Below are 16,780 nucleotides of genomic sequence, written 5' to 3'. Positions count from 1 at the left end.
GAGGGTGCGAGGGCTCCCATGGGCTCCTGCCTTTGGCTTCTGTTGGAATTTTTTGTTACAAAGAATGAAAACTAGGGGGACAGAAGTTCCGGACAGAAGCCAGGGCTGGGGTTTGGGATAGGGGCTGCGTCCACTGCCCTCAACTCATCTGGAAAGACGGAAAAACCCAATAAACTGAAAGGGGGTGACTAGTGGACGGGAAGGGAATGCAGGGCTGGGCCCTAGGCCTGTCCACCCTGGGCCTGGTGGGGAGTGGTGGGTGCTTGCTGCCGGGGAGGCTCTGGGTGTAGGAGGAGAGGCTAAGGGCCCCACCTCCCGTTGGGTCCAGGGCCTGGGCCCAGGGAGGCTAAGCCCCAGGGACAAGGGGTCCTTTGGCCTCAAGTGTTGGGGGGGGGGTGCTGCCTCCAGCCCACCATGACGCCAAAAGTGAACGAGGTATCGTGTGTCTGGATGCGTGGACGCTGTGTGTGCACGCCCGTGTCTGTGGGCGGCAGGGACCACTGATGAGCCAGGAGAGCTCCGCAGAGAACCCGGGGCAGGGGCGAGTGGGGCCGCGTGCCGGGGGGAGGGGCGGCCGGCCTGGCCAGAGGAAGCAGACTGGGCTGGGGTCTGGGCTGGGACCTCTCACCTGGGCCTGAGGGGTGCTATGGGCAGCAGGTATGTGTGTTCCTGGGTGTTGTGTCTCTTTCTCTGTGACTGGGTGTCTAGATTTGTGTGTTCAAATGTATGTCTCCACTTTCACGTCTCCATGTATGCACATGGAAATGTTTGCATGTCCATGTGTGCCCGTGTCCACAGCTGCCTGTGGCCACGTTTGTCCACGTCCATGTTCAACTGCCGCCACATTTATGTGGCCCCTACTTCAGTCTCTTGTGTTTTACCCATGTTCGTCTCCGTGTCTGAATTTGGCCTAGTCCCTAAACGTTTCCAGGGCGCGCGTCTGGGTCTGTAAGTGCTGTTCTATGTCCGTCTGTCCCTGTATGTGGGGGGGTGCGTGCCCCTGCGTGTCTTTGTGTGGCTGTTTCTCTCTGTGGCCCCGTGCCCTCCCAGCCCCTAAGCCTTTGCCCCCGCTCCCTGTCTTTGCCCCAGTTGGTAAACATAGCCTGTCAAAATATTTTGTCTTTTTTTTTTTCAAGTTCAAGAATCCCCAGTGTAAAAATTCTCCACGAGGTCTTTTTCCTTTTTACAAATAGAAATTTTCTTCCCTCCCACCTTTTTTCATTTTGTTTCTGTTTCCAGCCCCTCCCCCTGCTCCTCATACTCCACTGAGGGGCTCTGGGCCAGGGATGCCCACAGCCCTCTCATGTTTAGCTTTGTTGGGGATTTTTAAACCTGTTCCGTCCCCCGCTCGGGCTCACCTCGGCGTTGGGGAGGCCTGGAGGGTACCCCCAGCACTCCCCCAACAGCCATCCCATGGAGGGTGGTTGAGGGTGGGGTGGGGGCGCATCTCTGTTTTCTTTTTAGCCGAAAAAAGAAACAAAAACCATCTCCATGAACAAAACCAAGACGAGAGAGTGAACAGCCCAGCCTGGGGTAGGGGCAGGAGGATGGGATGGGGGACCCCCAGGCACCCCCCATTCCCTGAAGACCCTCCCAGCCCGAGTGCTCACCCTGTGGCTCCCGCAGGGGTGCGGGGCTTCGTGCTGTCCGTGGTCTGCCTGTGCTGTCTCTCTCGGGCCCCTTCTCTCTCTCTCTCTCTCTTTCTCTCTCTCTCTCTCTCTCTCTGCTGCCCGGGGAGGGTGGGGAGGGCGGCCGCGGCTCAGGCCTTGTGCTGTTTGCTGGTCTTGAAGGACACCTGCAGCACGCGCTCACCCAGGCGGTAGCCATTGAGGCTGGCGATGGCCATGGCTGCCTCATCATAGTTGGTCATGGTGACAAAGCCGAAGCCCTTGCACTTGTTGGTGGTGAAGTCGCGGATGACCTTGACATTGGTGACCGCCCCAAAGGGCCCGAACAGCTGCCACAGCACGCTCTCGTCCGCCTCCGGTGACAGGTTATACACAAAGATGCACCAGCCAGCACCTGCCGCGCCTCCTGACAGGCCCACGCCCGCCAGGCCGCTCATGCCGTCGATGGCGATGGGCGAGAACCTGGCGATGAGCGACAGGGGACTACTTTGGGGGTCACGCGGGCTCTGCCCTGACCCCCAGCACGCCCCCGACCTACTATGACCCTGTGACCTGACCCTGACATGACCTCTGACCGTGCCTTGACCTTGGGAGCCCTGTATTGTCCTGACCTGCCGTGACCTCCAACTATAACCCCAACTTAAACCTCACCCACTCTGAGGCCCCAGCCCCCAGACTCCATCCTGACCTGTACGATCTCCTGATCTCAGACCATCCTTCACCCGTCATCCTGCCCTGAGCCCTGAACTACGCCCTGACCTCATGACCTCTGGCCCTACCTGGTCCTTGGTCCTGTTGAACCTGACCACTTCCCCACACCACTCTTGCCTTTGCCCCATCTTTAAGCACACTCTGATCCTGTCCTCAGCCACATCCCATTTGCCCCACTGGCCATCTGGCCACGTGGCTGGAGGCCCACCGGGGAAGTGCAGTGCTGGGAACTGGGCATAGCCATTTAAGCACCTCCCATCGTTATTCATGGCTCAGCACAATCATCACCTTCTCAGGCAGCCTCCTCTGACCCATAACATGGCCACTTCCTCCCTCTGCCCTTCTTTGGCCTTTTTCTATCTAAATCGGTTATTTATTATCAGCTCCCTCTTCCCTAAAAGGTTTTGTTCCCTGTGGTGTCCCAGCCCAGAACGGCTCCTAGCATACAGTAAACATGGGGTCTCCATTCGACTGGGCAGAGACCCCCAGGGCCTAAATCACTCAGTTCGAGCTCTTGGGACTAACTGCTTGCTTCCTCCTCTGGGCGTTTGTACAGGCCATTGCTGCTGCCAAGAACTCCGCTTCTGCTCTGTCACCTCAGATGAGTCAGGGGTCCCCACTGGATCACCGTTACCCCTCGCGCCCCCTGACCACTGTTCGTCTATCTGTCTCCTTTCCCACTAGACTGAGATAATTAATAACAGTAACAATAATCGTTAAGAGCAGCTACCTTTTATTGAGCGCTCACTATGTGCCAAGCACTGTGCTCAATATTGTTTCATTAACATGAAGGACCGAGTGTGGCTGGGCCACACTGGGTCCCTAGCCTCAAGCTAAGCGCCTGGCACTCAGCATGCGCTCAACAGCTTGTGATGCAATAAACATGAGCCTTCATAGGTCAGGGGTGTGGACAGCATCACAGGGCCCTAAGGTCCATCACCAACTACAGGGAGCAAGGGGCGGTCTGTGACCCACAGCAAAGACAACCAATAGTGGCAGATGGACCTCAGACTTAACGTGGGAACCAGGGAGCACGGCTGTGGCCCGGGCAACAGTGCTCGCCTTTCACTGGGCCAGAGAGGGTTACGGGCAGTGTGGTGGCTCTTCGTAAGCATTTACTAGGCTCCGCAGCCCCCAAATCTCTTCATGAACATGCTACACCCTGACAGGGGCAGACATGGCTAAGCAGACAGTGCTGGGGATGAGGCGGGGAACGTGTCCAATAGAGTAAGGGTCCAAGGATGGACAGCGAGGGGCTGGGGGCAGCGAGGCAGGGGCACTATTACCTCTTGACTCCGTAGGCCATGTTGAGCAAATTGTCCAGCCTGTGGAGCAGAAGGGGTGGTCATTGGTGGCCTCCAGGCACACTCCTGGCTGTGATGCTGGCCAGCCAGCCTGCCCTCCCTGCCCCCACCCTGCAGGCTAGCAGCGTCAGCCCTGCCCCCGCCGCCCGCTCCCCGCCCAGCTGGACAGCGCCTGGCACGGACCGTGGTCACTCCAGCACCGCCTCTTGCCTGCCCTGCCGAGTCCTCGTCCTCCCTCTCCAGCAGCCCAGCCCCACTCGCCTGCCCCCACCCTGCAGGGCTTGGGTCCCCAGAAGGAAAGGTTCAAGTCTCTTCACCACAGTGCCTGGGCTGGGCAGGTGACACCTCTCTGAGCCTCAGGATCCCCATCTGTCAAATGGGGACAAGACAAGCTGTGTTCTCATGGTTGCTGTGCAAAATAAGCGAGTGTGCCTGATACACAGTAAGCACTCATGAAATGTGTGAGAGGAAACCGAGGCACAGACAGCTGGAGCCACACACCCAGGGTGGAGGGGCAGTCAAGAGATGGACCCGATCAGGTGATTCTACACTCTTAACGTTGATAGTGCCCCTCGTAGTGCATTGTGCGCCTGCTATATATCAGCGCCTGGCCTCAGCACCCAACAGATCCCCATGTTTCCCCTTTGCTGCCCTCAGCAGCCCCAGTACGTGGGCACCCCAGCATCTGGGTCCCTCTGTCCTGCAGGAATGGGATTCAGGGAGGGCAGCTGCAAGTGGCCTGGGGGTCTGGGGTGCCTGGGGCCTCACCGGAAGCGCTGCGTCTGATGGTGCAGGGGGCCTGCGTAGCGCCGGGCCGATGACTGGTAAAGGTGAGTGAGCAGGGCCTGCCCCGTCTTCTGACTCGGGTTGTTGGCGAACTTGACTGTGATGGGCTCAGCTGCGCCCAGCGGCTTCTGCCCATTCAGTCCTTTGATGGCCTCCTCGGCCTCAATCCTTTTGTCGAAGCGGATGAACCCCACACCGCGAGACACGCCTGCCGGGGGTGAGGGTGTCATGAGGACCCTGCTCCCTCCCATGTGACCTCCTCCCGCTCCCCTGCTTCTCGCCCTGCCAGTCCCCATATCTCCGTTTTGGTCCCACCTTGGTGCCTCCGCCCAGTGCCCCACCAGGTGCACCCTTGCCAGTGGCTTGACCTGTGACCTGGTCCACCAGGATGCGGGAAGTGATGATGCGGCCGTATTGGGAGAAGAGCTGCTCCATTTCCTTCTGGCTCATGGTCTTGGGGAGCCCACTGACATACAGGTTGGCATCCCGGATGGATGCGGAGCTGGGTCTGGCATAGGACACCTTGGGGAGGGTCAGGCAGACAGGTGTGAGGGAAGACCCATTTCGCAGATGGAGAGACGCCACATCTGAACCACCACTGAGTCGCAGAAATGCCTCATCTGTTCACTCAACAAATATCTCTTGAGTAGTCACCATGGGTGCAGCTGACCAGGGCTTGGGGGAGAGGACATGGTCATGGCTGGGACAATGTGGCCATGGCCCTGCCTGCATAGAGTGATGGAGGACTTGCCATCTGAGAAGGTCAAAGGAGCCACATCTCTGGGGGGTCACACCTCTCCCTGGGGACCTCAGGGACTCTTGTGTCCCCAGCCCATGCTCTCACGCTGGACATCCGATCAACACTGATGCTTCTCACTCCCTTGGAAAGTGAGCCTGGAACGCTGGCCCCTTCTTTTCCCAACTACACTGGGCCCCTGAGGCTCACTGAGGTCTTTAGCCACCAGCTCAACCCTGACAACTCCCAAATGTTCATCCCCAGCACGGGCCTGGCCCCCAAGCTCCACACTCACGTGATACCTGCCTCCAGGCACCCCTCGAGGGGGCCTCACTGGGGGCACACTCAGTGTAGCTGCATCCGGCTCCTGACTGCCCCCAGTTGCCCAGACTCAGTAATGGCAGCTCTGTCCTCCTAGGTGCTCAGGACCCAGGCTCAGCTGTCTTTGATGCTTCTCTTTCGCATCCACATCTAATCCACCATCCATCTTGTCGGCCTACCTTCCTCATGATCCAAAATCTGCATGCTTCTCCCCATTTCCATCTCCCTACTCCGGCCCAGCACCCACCATTTCTCACCCCGACTAGTACAGCAGTCTCAGCCTGGTCCCCCATCCCACCCTCGCCCCTCACAGGCTGTTCCCCCAACAGCAGCCAGAGGGCACCTGTGCACATCTGAGCCAAGTCACATCCCTCTGTTCAGATTCCTCAGTGACTCCCACCTTCCTCAGAGTTCAAGTCCTTCTCATGGCCCACATGGCCCTACATGACCTGTCCTATGACCACCCTCTCTTTACCTCCACTCCTCCCTCGACTGCTCTGTTCCAGTCACATGGGCCTCTTTCTTGTTCTCCAAACGGCAGGCACGGTCCTGCCTCAGGGACTTTGCACTGGCTGTTCCCTCTGCCTGGAACTCTCTTCCTCTTTCCTTCTCTAGGTCTTGGTTGAAATGTCTTCCCTGTCCTCTCCCATCTGAACTGGGTGCCCACCCCTACCCCCGTGACTCTCCCACATAGTACTGCTCTCAGTTGTGAATTAGACACGTTCATGTCATTGTGGTCCAGCCCAACAATGAAATCTCTGCAGCTGTTTAAAAAAGGGTGGATTTGGGTATTGATTTCCCCAAAACAGTGATGAGTATTATAAAGTGGGGGAAGGGAAAGTCCACTTACAGAGCAGCAGGTATTGTGTGACCCGTTTCATTGCATGATAGATCAATGTCCTGGAAGCATGGACTGGAAGGCCCACCCCAGTGCTAACAGGGTGACCTAAAGCTGGTGGGGGTGTCATGAGCTCCTCTACCCCTTATTTCTGCCCGTGTCTATTTTCTATCTTCTAAATTAACCTCTGGGTAGATAGTGGTTATTGTCAAGGGTCTGGCTTTTGTTTGGTGCTGTGAGTTGTGAGGGCATGTTACTTCATTAAAAATAACTAATTAAAAAACTAACAAAATGAAGTCTATGGCCATTCCATCCTGAACGTGCCCGATCTCGTCTGATCTCGGAAGCTAAGCGGGGTCAGGCCTGATTCGTACTTGGATGGGAGACCACCGAGGACTATCAGGTGCTGTAGGCGTTAAAACAACAACAACAACAACTAACAAATTGGGCTGGGGGTGCTCTTGGGGTGTGGGTAAAAGGATTCTAATTAATGCCATTAGGCACACCTGGGGTCTTCCAGAAAAAAAGAAAACACACCAGCTGCTATTATTTCTGTAACCATAATTAAAAATCACAGCTGTGTATTTGACCGTTTCACTCTCCCCCATGGGTCTGTGAGCTTTGAGGTGGTGAGGACTTGATAGATTGGAGTTGGGGGTGACAGGAAGGGGACCCTGAGCTCCTGGTAGGTGTTTGGTGTTGGGGGCCATCTGAGGCACAGAGTAGGTCTTCAGGGGCCTTTCCTGTCCTTCCATGATGTGCGCTGACCCAAGTTCCTCATTTCCTCACCAGGACGGGGCCTGGCACACAATAGTCAGCTGGAAATACTTTGGGTGGAATCTGCTGGAACACGCAATCTGTACTGACCATAAAACATAGCCACCCAGGTAGACACACACACACACACCACACACACATGGCTACACCATGCCACCCACTGCACAGCCATGGTGACTACCCCAGCAGGAGGGTGACACAAGATCTTGGCCACATCCATGCAACTCTGAGGATCTTGGATAATTACAGTAAGAATTGCACACACCTGTCATACCGCCATACAAGCCACAACATCACACGCCCTGAACAAGGCACAAGTAGACGTACCCACACAACTTCACCATGACACACGAAAACCCTGTTATGGCCAGACACACCCACACAGCCCCACCAGGTCACAGCCAAAGTTGCAGTGTGTGACAAAGCACCTGTCAAATAAATACTATGTCCCACAGACATAAGTGACAAACCCAAAGTCTATAATAACTGGACCCATGTGATGACAGATACTCACATAGCCATGATGTCCCACAAACACCGTCTCATAGCCTGACACACACACACACACACACACACACACACACACTCTCTCTCTCTCACACACACATGCTGGCCACATCACGTACACAGTGGCCTCCTGGGCCTTAGAGTTTACAGTTCTTCACTAGAAGCCTCACACTGGGCTTCTGGGTCTAGTTGGCCATAGAGGGACCATCAGGTCATGACCTTGCTCCCGCATCAGAAAAAGGAAGAGATTCCTGCACCTCTGTTCCCACAGTGAACTGGGAGCCAGATGGGCATCCCCTCAGCCAAGCTTCCCCCAGGGTTCAAGAGCAGATTTGTGGGGTGGAGCCAGACACCCCAGGTGAACCTAGAAAAGGGGGTTTCCATGGCGATCCCCCCCAGGGAACCTGCTCCCAGGTCCCAGCTGCAGCTGCTGAGAGGGGAGGGGCATCACACAAAGGTCGGGGAGGGGCTCACCCCTAATCCCACCCTCCCAGATCCTAATTAGGTTCCAGATGGCAGATGGGCCCCCACCCCTCCCTTATTTCCATGACAAAGGCACGGAGGGGGCTGCCCACAGGACCCTGGTCACTCTCTCCTATTGCCCTGCTGGTGGGGTGGGTACCTCCCTGAGCCGGCACAGAATGTGAGGCTGATATTCTACCCATTGACAAATGAGGAAACTGAGGTTCAGAGAGGAAGAGCCATTGGCTCCTGGGAAAGGGAGCAGCCAGGAAGCCTTGGGGGAGAGCTTTGAAGCCCTCGGGTGATGAGCCATGGAGGAGGACGGGTGGCAGTTAAGGGGGCATCCCCGTGGGCAGTAATAAAAGGGAAATAGGGACAGTCAGGATGGGCACTAACAGGGGGATGGCGGCACAGGGGAATAAGGGCACCAACCTTGATGGTCTTCGTCTGCAGTTTGAGGCCATTGAGGGTGTTGATGGCTTTGTCTGCGTCGTTGGGGTCAGAGTAGTTCACAAAACCATAGCCGAGGCTCTGCCCTGTGGGCAGGACCAGGACAATGACCTACCTCCCCAGATCTGCCAGTGTCCTCCCGGACCCAGGCCTGAGAGGCTGACCACCTCCAGGACACCTTAGACCCCAGAGTCCCACCTGCTCCCAGTACCTCCCATCTGAAGTCACACTTGTCTCTCCATCACATCTCAGATCCCCCAGAGTCCCACCTGTCCCCATCACACCTGTATTCCTGAAGCTACCACCTCTGTCCCCCCCTCCCCATCTGCCAGCAGCCACACCTGTGATCTTGTCTCGAACCAATTTGCAGGACTCAATGTCACCAATGCTCCCGAAGAGACTCTTGAACTCATCCTGGGTCATATTCTGGGGCAGGTAGTTGACAATGAGATTGGTCTTGCTGTCGTCAGTGGCTCCATTTGTACCAAGGAGTGGCCCATTGGGCAGGGCCGGGCCGGCCGGGCCCCCCGCCACCTGAGACTCCATGGCCCCGAGTATCTGCTGGAGACAACAGGCCACACCCGCTCACGGCCCGGTCCCCACATCAGGGACCAGGGGAGTAAGCAGGGGCTCGGTGGTGACAGATCAGTCGTGTCCGACATGGGCACGAACATGGGGAGAGGACAACGTATTAGTCTCTTTTCCACTCCTTGAGCACTGAGCAAAGCACTTAACATAATTTTACTGTAAAAAATTCCATATTCCATATAAATGCCTTACATGCTCCTTTGTATGTTTGCCTGTTTGTCTAAAACCAACCTGTGCGTTTTCAGAATACTACAATAAACACTTTTGTCTTCATAATAAGAAATATAACATTTTTATTAGCTTTGAAGCCCTCACATGTCCCTTCCTATGTACTTCCCTCTTCCTACTAAAGGTAATTCCTATCCCAAATGTGTTCTTTTGCTTTATGCATAATTTTCCCACTAGGCATTTACCCCCCTCCTCTAGTTTTTCCATGAGCTATTTTTTTAATGTATAACATAATAACACCTACGAATAATAACAATTTTATTTTTGTCTCCAATCTATGCCTGCTATTTATTTTTCTTGTCTTATTGCAGGGACTACAATATGATGTATCTTACTTATCCCTGACATTAAAGGAAATACTTTAAACCTTTCATAGCTAAATATGATCTTTGCTTTTACAGGTTTTTTGTAAATGGCTTTTATCCAGTTAAGAATGTTTAATTTTATTCGTAGTATCCTAACAAGATATTTTTTTTAAAAGAAGGGATGTTGAGTTTATTGTTCTTTTAATGTTCTTTTCCTACATTTATTTTTTAAATAGAGATAACTGACATATGACATTATATTAGTTTCAGGTGTACAACACAATGATTTGATATTTGTATATACTGCAAAATGATCACCACAATAAGTCTAGTTAACATCTATCACCTCACATAGTTATAATTTTTTCTTGTGATGATAACTTTTAATATCTACTCTCTTAATAACTTTCAAATATATTCTACATCTATTTTACATCTAAGGGCCACGTTGAGAAGAATTTTAAAGGCATATCTGGGCTCAGAAGGAAACAGTGCCGGATTGACTGGTGTTGTCTGTCATCAGCATGGGAAGGTAAAATAGCTAGCATTTCCTTAGGTCTTTTCTTATGGCAGGTTGGCGAATAGGTTGCTCTCACCTGAAAATTCAGATTGATTGGTACGGTCTTCCTAGAGGGAAGAATTAGAAAGGATTTGAAGTCACATCCAGTTTCAGCAGAAAAGACCATTGGGATAGATTAGCAATGTCTGCTGTGGCCACAGAATCGGAGTCAGCAGGTACACATCATCTCAGCCATCCTTGACCCAAAATACAATACTGTAATTGTTTCCAAATATTGTTTCCTATATGCCAGACACAGAGCAAAGCCCTCTACAGGCAATTTTTCTTTTCTGATTTACAACAGCTCTAAAAAGAAGAGAGTTTTACTCCCCCCGCTTAACAGATGCTGTGGACTAAATGCCTGTGTCCTGCTCCGAATTCATGTATTGGAATCCTAAACCTCAATGCTATGGTGCTTGGAAGCGGGGCCTTTGGAAGGTGAGGGTGGAGCCCCCATAAATGGTATCCATGACTTTATAAAAAGGGACAGGAGAGAGGTCTCTGTCTCCACATGTGAGGATACAGCAAGAAGACAGCTGTCTGCAAACCAGGAAGAGAGCTCTCATCAGGAACCAAATCAGTTGGTACCTTGATATTGGACTTCCCAGACTCCAGAACTATGAGAAATAAATGTCTGTTGTTTAAGCCACCCAGTTTATCGTATTTTGTTATAGAAGCCTGAGCTGACAACAGATGAAGAAAGTTAGATTCAGAGATGTTTGAAAAATTACCGACGACCATGCAGCCCATACATGATGGAACAGGGATTTGCACATGAGCTTTTCTGATCTGGAGTCTGTATTTCCAACTGTCAACCTAGTGCTGGCTTTCATATTTCCCAGCTGTGTGTCCTCAGGTATGCTACTTAACACTTCTGAGTCTCTGTTCCACTTTGTTGCAAACTCCAAATTACTGGCACAGTGGTCTGGAGAAGGATCTAAAGCCCACATATGGGTGCAATTGGAAAGCGTTCTGGGATCAGTTAGCCATATCTGTCATGAGCACAGCCACAAAAAGTGAAAACAGGCATGTCACATCAACCATCCCTGCCTCATAATCCTGCTATTAATAATTGTCCCACTCCACTGAGCATCCATCATGTGCCAGGCACTGTGCAAAGTGCTTCAAGGCATCATTTCACTGTTTTCTCTCAACAATCTTGAAAGACAGCAACACATTCTCCATTTTACAAGTGAGGAAACTGAGCCCAGAGATATTGGGTGATATAAATGGGTAACTCCATTTCAAACCTGTTTGTGTCAGACTTCAGAGTTGTTTTTAATGACTGTGGCCAATGCATTGGGGGCAGCTCTGCCACCTCATAGTTGTGTCTTCAGGGACAATCTTAGCTCTTCTTTAGGCCTTTGCTTTGTTTCCATTTATTCTTATTAAAAGGATGGCACAGAGGGTCACCCCCCTGCATCTCAGTGGGCTGAGATTGGCTGTCTGGGGGGCTGCCTGCAGGATTATTCTGAAGTTACATCTGGTCTGAGCAGGAACATGCACTGAGATGACTAGCGATGTCTGTCACAGGCTCCAGTAGTAATGCACTAATGCACCCTCCATGGATCTGCATCCCATCTCCTAACATTAATAATTTACTAATGACGTGGCCATGTATTGAGCGCCTGCTACGTGCCAGACAAAATTCTTCATGTGAGAATTTCCAGGCAATTCTCCCAACGTTGAATGTTATTTAACAGATGAGGAAACTGAGTCTCAGTGAAGAGGTAGGGATTTGCACAAGGTTTGGCAGTGGGCAAATGATGGACCAAGAATTTAGATCCAGGGTTTGGACTCCAGAGCTTATTTTCCTAATGAAAAGGCCAATAGTAACAGTCAAGTGAAGCTGATCACCCACTCTACACCACATCCCCGGTGTAGAGTGGGTTTATATCTATATATAAACCCACTCTGTTGGCTGAGCTTACTACTCATTCGATTCAACAAATATTTACTGGGTGCCACCATGTGCCAGCTTCTGGCTTCCCCCTCCTCACTGTGTGTCCTCTGACACTCACATTGCTTCTCTGGGTCTCTGTCCCTCCACTAAAGGTGCAGAGTTCCCCCATGTATAGAGATGGATTCTGAATTCCTGTCTAGGCTCAGCAAGAGTTCTGTGTTCGATTGAAATGTCTGCTATGGGAGCCTGACAAATATTCAGCAGTACACATCCCTGCTTTGGGACACACCAGATTCCAGGTTTGGAACCCCTATTATGTGCTAGGCAGGCACTGAGCATGTGATAAGTTTTCACTGACTTTCCACAGCCACACAGAAAGCTGGAGATTTCTCCATTTCTCAGATGGAGAAACTAAGGGACAGAAGGATTTGTGAATTGCCAAGAGTGACAGGGGGAGGTGGTGGCGATGCAGTCAGGGTTTGACTCCTGATCAGATGACTGCAGAGACTACAAGGTTACAGGCTCCCCTAACCACAAATGCTGTCCTCATCTTGGAGAGGGTTGAGGTGATTGGGGTGTTCCTACTTGGGATCTTGAGCCCCAGCCTACTAATCTTACCACCACCCCATTTCCCTCCCATCTGTGCCAGAGCTTAGTGGGATCAGTGTCGGCTGTGTTTCCTCCATGGCTGAGCCGGCTGAGCCGATAATGGGGATCAGATTGGTGGAGGTCACACCCACCCTGCTCCAGCCACAGCCAATATATGACCTGGGATGACACTGGGATCACAGGGACCTTTGAGGGCTGTCCCAGGGCAGGGATGGAGGGGTGAAGTCAGAGGGGAGGAAGGCCTTAGATAGAAAGGCAGATGACACTGGGAGCAATGGCACCTTCCCTCCCACTCTCCAGCTCTTCCTCTGGATCTGTTCCTCTTTCTGTTTCTTTTCCTCCATCTCTTTCTCCTATTTATCCCCTCCTCTGAACCCCTGTCTTCCCCTCCCTCTCTCTTACTCTTTCTCCAACACTGCACATACACCTGACATATGGATTTTACAGTGAACACACCTCCAGTGTCTGACCCCCTTGGCCCCCAGCTGCGACCCCTGGCCCCAGTCACAGTGACAGATGCCTGGAAACTAGCGACAATAAGGCATTGAGTGGCTATGCATGGTAAGGCTGGGCCACCACGTGGTTCTGAGCCTCCCACTTCCAGGTCCTTCTTCCTGCGTGCAGGGCCCTCACTGTCTCGATTTATCCCTTTACTACCTCTCAGCCTGTCCCCATGGTGGGTGTCTGCCTTGAGTGCCCTCCATTGGAGTAACCAAGCCTCCAAGGCCCTCCTGTGACCTCTGACCACACCCTCTCCTCTTTGTGCATCTGTTTCCCTTTTTCAAAGGAGAAAACAGATCAGAGGAATGGATGCTGGATTGTTGTAGGGGTTTTGAGGGTCCTCAGGAAGCCACACTCACATTCCTGGACCTGGGTGAACAGGGTGAGGCCCAGAGAGAAGGGGCTGGCTTGAGGTCACACAGCAGAAAAGTATGGCCTGTTGGGCCTTATTTCTCAGAGCCAGGTGGGCGGGTCCCAGGATCCAGGAGGGAGTGCTGAGCATTCCCCCACCCACTGAGCTCTCCACGACTGGATAAAGAGGCCCGGAAAGAGACACAGTGTACAGAGACACACACACACACAGAACAGAGAGACTAGAAGAGCAGAAGAAGGAGGCCCAAGCGCCGGAACCAGACAAAGGACGTGCGATGGCGCGGGGAGTGGAGTCGCGCGGTGGGGGCGGGGGAGGAGCCGGGGTGGGGCTAGCACTGGCCAGCACCGCCCCCGGGAGGCGCCCCGGCTGCCGAGTGGAAATCCGAGGGCTCGGGCGAGGCAGGCCCCCTGGGGCCCTAGGGGCGGGGCCTAGATGGGCGGGGTAGGGGCGTGGTCAGGCCGGGCGTGGCCGGGCGTGGCCGCGCGCTGGGGAGCTGACCAGCTCGGTGATTGCTGAAAGTACCGGGAGCAGGGCGAGTGGCGCGGGCGGACAGGCACGCTCAAGGTCACCCCGCGGCCCAGAGCCTTGGCGGGGTGGGGCGCCTGGACATGGCCTAAGGGGTCTGCCTGAGCCTCTTACCCTATCCCTCGGGAGGCTGGGGCCCAGCAACCGGGAAGCGGCCCCCCCCTCCGTGGGTTCCTTTCTCCCCTCCCCCTCCCCGCAGCCTGAGGCGCCCGCGCGATGCTACGGCCCGCGAAGAAGCGCCGAGAAACAAAGGGACGCGGCGGCGGCGGGCCCGCGGGGCCTCCGGGCGCGCCCCCTCCTCTCCCCTCCCCGCTTGCCGCAAGGTCGACAGGCTCGAGGACAAGACGCCCGGCTCCCGGGTGCGGTCCTGGTCCCTGGCGCGCGATCCGACGCCACTCGCTTCTCCGGGGCTCTCGGGGACGCCTTGCCTCCTTGTCCTGGCCCAGCATCAGTAACTGGGGCCCTGCGTTTGCCTGGGCGGCCTGCGGGGTCCGGGCCTGGATGGAGGATGTAGCCTCCGCCGCCGCGGCCCCTCCCCCATCAGGCTTGCTGGAAGGGGGCAATATCGCTCCCAGGGCGCCATAAGATGCCCCCTGAATCTCAGCTCGACTCTCTAAGGCCTCTCAGACAAGACTCCAAACGCCCTCAACACTCTGGGCGCGGCCCTGCCCACTCTCAGGCCCTGAGGCTCGGTCCTACCCCACCACCTGGGCCTAGCTAGGCCTGGTCCTACCCCCCCACCACCACTCCATCTCCGCGAAGCCTGTACCTAACCCCTTCCCGACCAGATTCCCTCTCAGCGACAGGGGAATACCTACAGTGACCATTCTTGTGTGCCCGGCGGGCGCGGTCCGTGTTGAGGGCGGCTCCGGGGGTCGTGCACTCCTTGGGGGGCGCTCGATGCTCACGCCGAGGTTCTGCCTGAGCGGCCTCTGGCGCGGCCGCTGCAGAGGTGTTGGTGAAGGCGGTGGCTCCCTCGAGGGCCGGAGACGGGCCTGAGCCCGGGGACGCGCGCGCGGATAACCGAGCCCCGGGGTGGTCTGCGGGCGGCAGGGGATGGTAAGAGGGAGCGGGCGCGGTAGTGAGAATGCCCCTTGCGCGGCCCCGCGGGGCCCGGGGAGATTGCGTTTCCCGACAGAGATCGCGGCGCTTTGCTTTTCGCCGCCGCCCCTCAGCTCGGCCTGTCCGGTTCCGGGTGCTTAGTCCTGTACCCTCGCCCGCCCTCCCTCCCACCCTCCGGCCCGCGCTGCGCGCTCCGCGATCTGGGCCGCGCAGCCGCCGCCCCCAGCCCTTTATATCAGCAGCTGCCAGCGCCGGCGTCGCTTATTGGCTGCAACAACCGAGCCCCACCTCTTCGCGGCGCCCGACGGCGCGGCAGGTGGAAGCGAGCTCGCGCTGGCGCGGACTCGCTTCCTGGGGACTCGTGTCGCCAGATTCGGGCCCTTTTGCCCTAGCAGTCTGTTTCCTGTCTTGGCCCTCCTTTTGGGGAGGGCTTTCTGGCCGGAAGACAGGGCGGGCTCTCCTCTGTCCAGCACCCGGAGTTGGAGGAGCGAAGTTATCGTAGCCCAATTGTACGACTTTCCAAAGTGCTGTCCACCGAGAGGACTGGAAAGGGACAAGAAACCAAGACCTAAATGGGCAGAGGCCTGGGTCCCCAGATTTGCGGGGACTAGGCGTAGTCCTCCAAGATCAAGGGAGGAAGGTGGGGATGACAGGAGTCCTAGTTTGCCTGCAGAAAGAAGTGGAATCCTGTGTCTCTAGGGTTCAAAAGGTGAGGACTTGCAACCCACAGTGCAGGGGCACTTGGTATTGCTGAGAAGGAGGTAAAGAGGTTTGGGGTTTAGAGTTCCAAGCAAACCTCCTGGCACCCTGCAGTCCTGGGAAACCACTGGACCCTCTCAGGCCCTATAAACTTAGAGTGGGCAGATCTGCCTTTAAACGTTCTGGCTTTCCTGGCTTGTGATTGGTTTGCTTGTGGAGTCATTCTTCCCTGCTGGCGGGAACCTGGCTACTACTAAGGGTATAGGGGGTGGCGCATCCACCTTGGGTGCGCGGGCGCAAGTGCATGGTTACGTTGGGGCTGTCAGCAGGGGCAAGTTTTGCTCACTAGGGAGAGACGCCTTCGAGTGGGGCTTCAGCACCAGAGACAGCGGCCTGACGGCCCCGTCGAGGGCGCTGCGATAGGAGTAGCCAGGACTCCCTAAACCCGGGAGTCACAGCCCCCACCCCATCCTTGTCCCTGAACATCCTTTAAGGCTCTAGCCTGTCCAAGAGTGCCATCAAACCCTGCAAGGAGAGCCTAATTTGACCAATCAGGGACGGCCCTCGAGAGAACGAATTGAGGGAGGACACCCTGGAGATTGAGCCAATGAGAACAGCGCGCAGCAGAGAGCGTTGCCACGCTATGGAGAGAGCAGACCAATCATAGTGATCCGTACAGTCTGGGCGGCCGCGATGCAGGTCCCCAGGTGGCCCCTCTAGGGTTTGCTGGGGCAACGTGCCTGCAGACCCTGGGGACCTCGAGCGATGGTTTGTTCCCCACCCCATTATTCTCCCAGCTCCTGTAGAATCAGAAGCTGTGCCTTTGTCGAGATGGGGGGCTACTTCTGGGCTCGCAGACCAGACTACGTTTCCCATGGAAACTGCTGGGAATAGCAAAGGGGACTGAA

General features: G+C 54.9%; 1 protein-coding gene and 1 pseudogene across 2 annotated transcripts; one reads left to right on the top strand and one right to left on the bottom strand.

Moving 5' to 3' along the window:
- Nucleotides 1-1,199: 1,199 nt before the first annotated feature.
- Nucleotides 1,200-15,373, bottom strand: ELAVL3 (ELAV like RNA binding protein 3). Of its 2 annotated transcripts, none has more exons than XM_039873124.1 (7): nt 14,930-15,373; nt 8,862-9,081; nt 8,503-8,606; nt 4,798-4,951; nt 4,412-4,637; nt 3,626-3,664; nt 1,200-2,111 (listed from the first exon to the last, which is right to left on the bottom strand). In XM_039873124.1, exons 1-7 carry the CDS (start codon nt 14,936-14,938, stop codon nt 1,760-1,762), a joined length of 1,104 nt encoding a protein of 367 aa, XP_039729058.1. In that variant the 5' UTR covers nt 14,939-15,373; the 3' UTR covers nt 1,200-1,759. The 2 variants fall into 2 exon arrangements, with proteins under 2 accessions (XP_039729058.1, XP_039729059.1); XM_039873125.1 differs by having other exon boundaries at nt 1,200-2,090; nt 14,930-15,299.
- LOC120610927 (uncharacterized) lies at nt 6,621-6,739 on the top strand (annotated as a pseudogene).
- Nucleotides 15,374-16,780: the final 1,407 nt, after the last annotated feature.

Source organism: Pteropus medius, unplaced genomic scaffold (genome assembly GCF_902729225.1).
Source record: "Pteropus medius unplaced genomic scaffold, Ma_sr-lr_union100, whole genome shotgun sequence".
NCBI lineage: Eukaryota > Metazoa > Chordata > Mammalia > Chiroptera > Pteropodidae > Pteropus > Pteropus medius.
The sequence above is the reverse complement of the archived record's forward strand: the minus strand, read 5'-3'. Positions and strand labels throughout refer to the sequence as shown.

Coding starts and splice junctions, on each gene's coding strand:
- ELAVL3 (XM_039873124.1), bottom strand. Junction 8,607..8,861: donor GGTTCGAGACAAGATCACAG/GTGTGGCTGCTG, acceptor TCCTGCCCACAG/GGCAGAGCCTCGGCTATGGT. Junction 4,952..8,502: donor TGCAGACGAAGACCATCAAG/GTTGGTGCCCTT, acceptor ACCCTCCCCAAG/GTGTCCTATGCCAGACCCAG.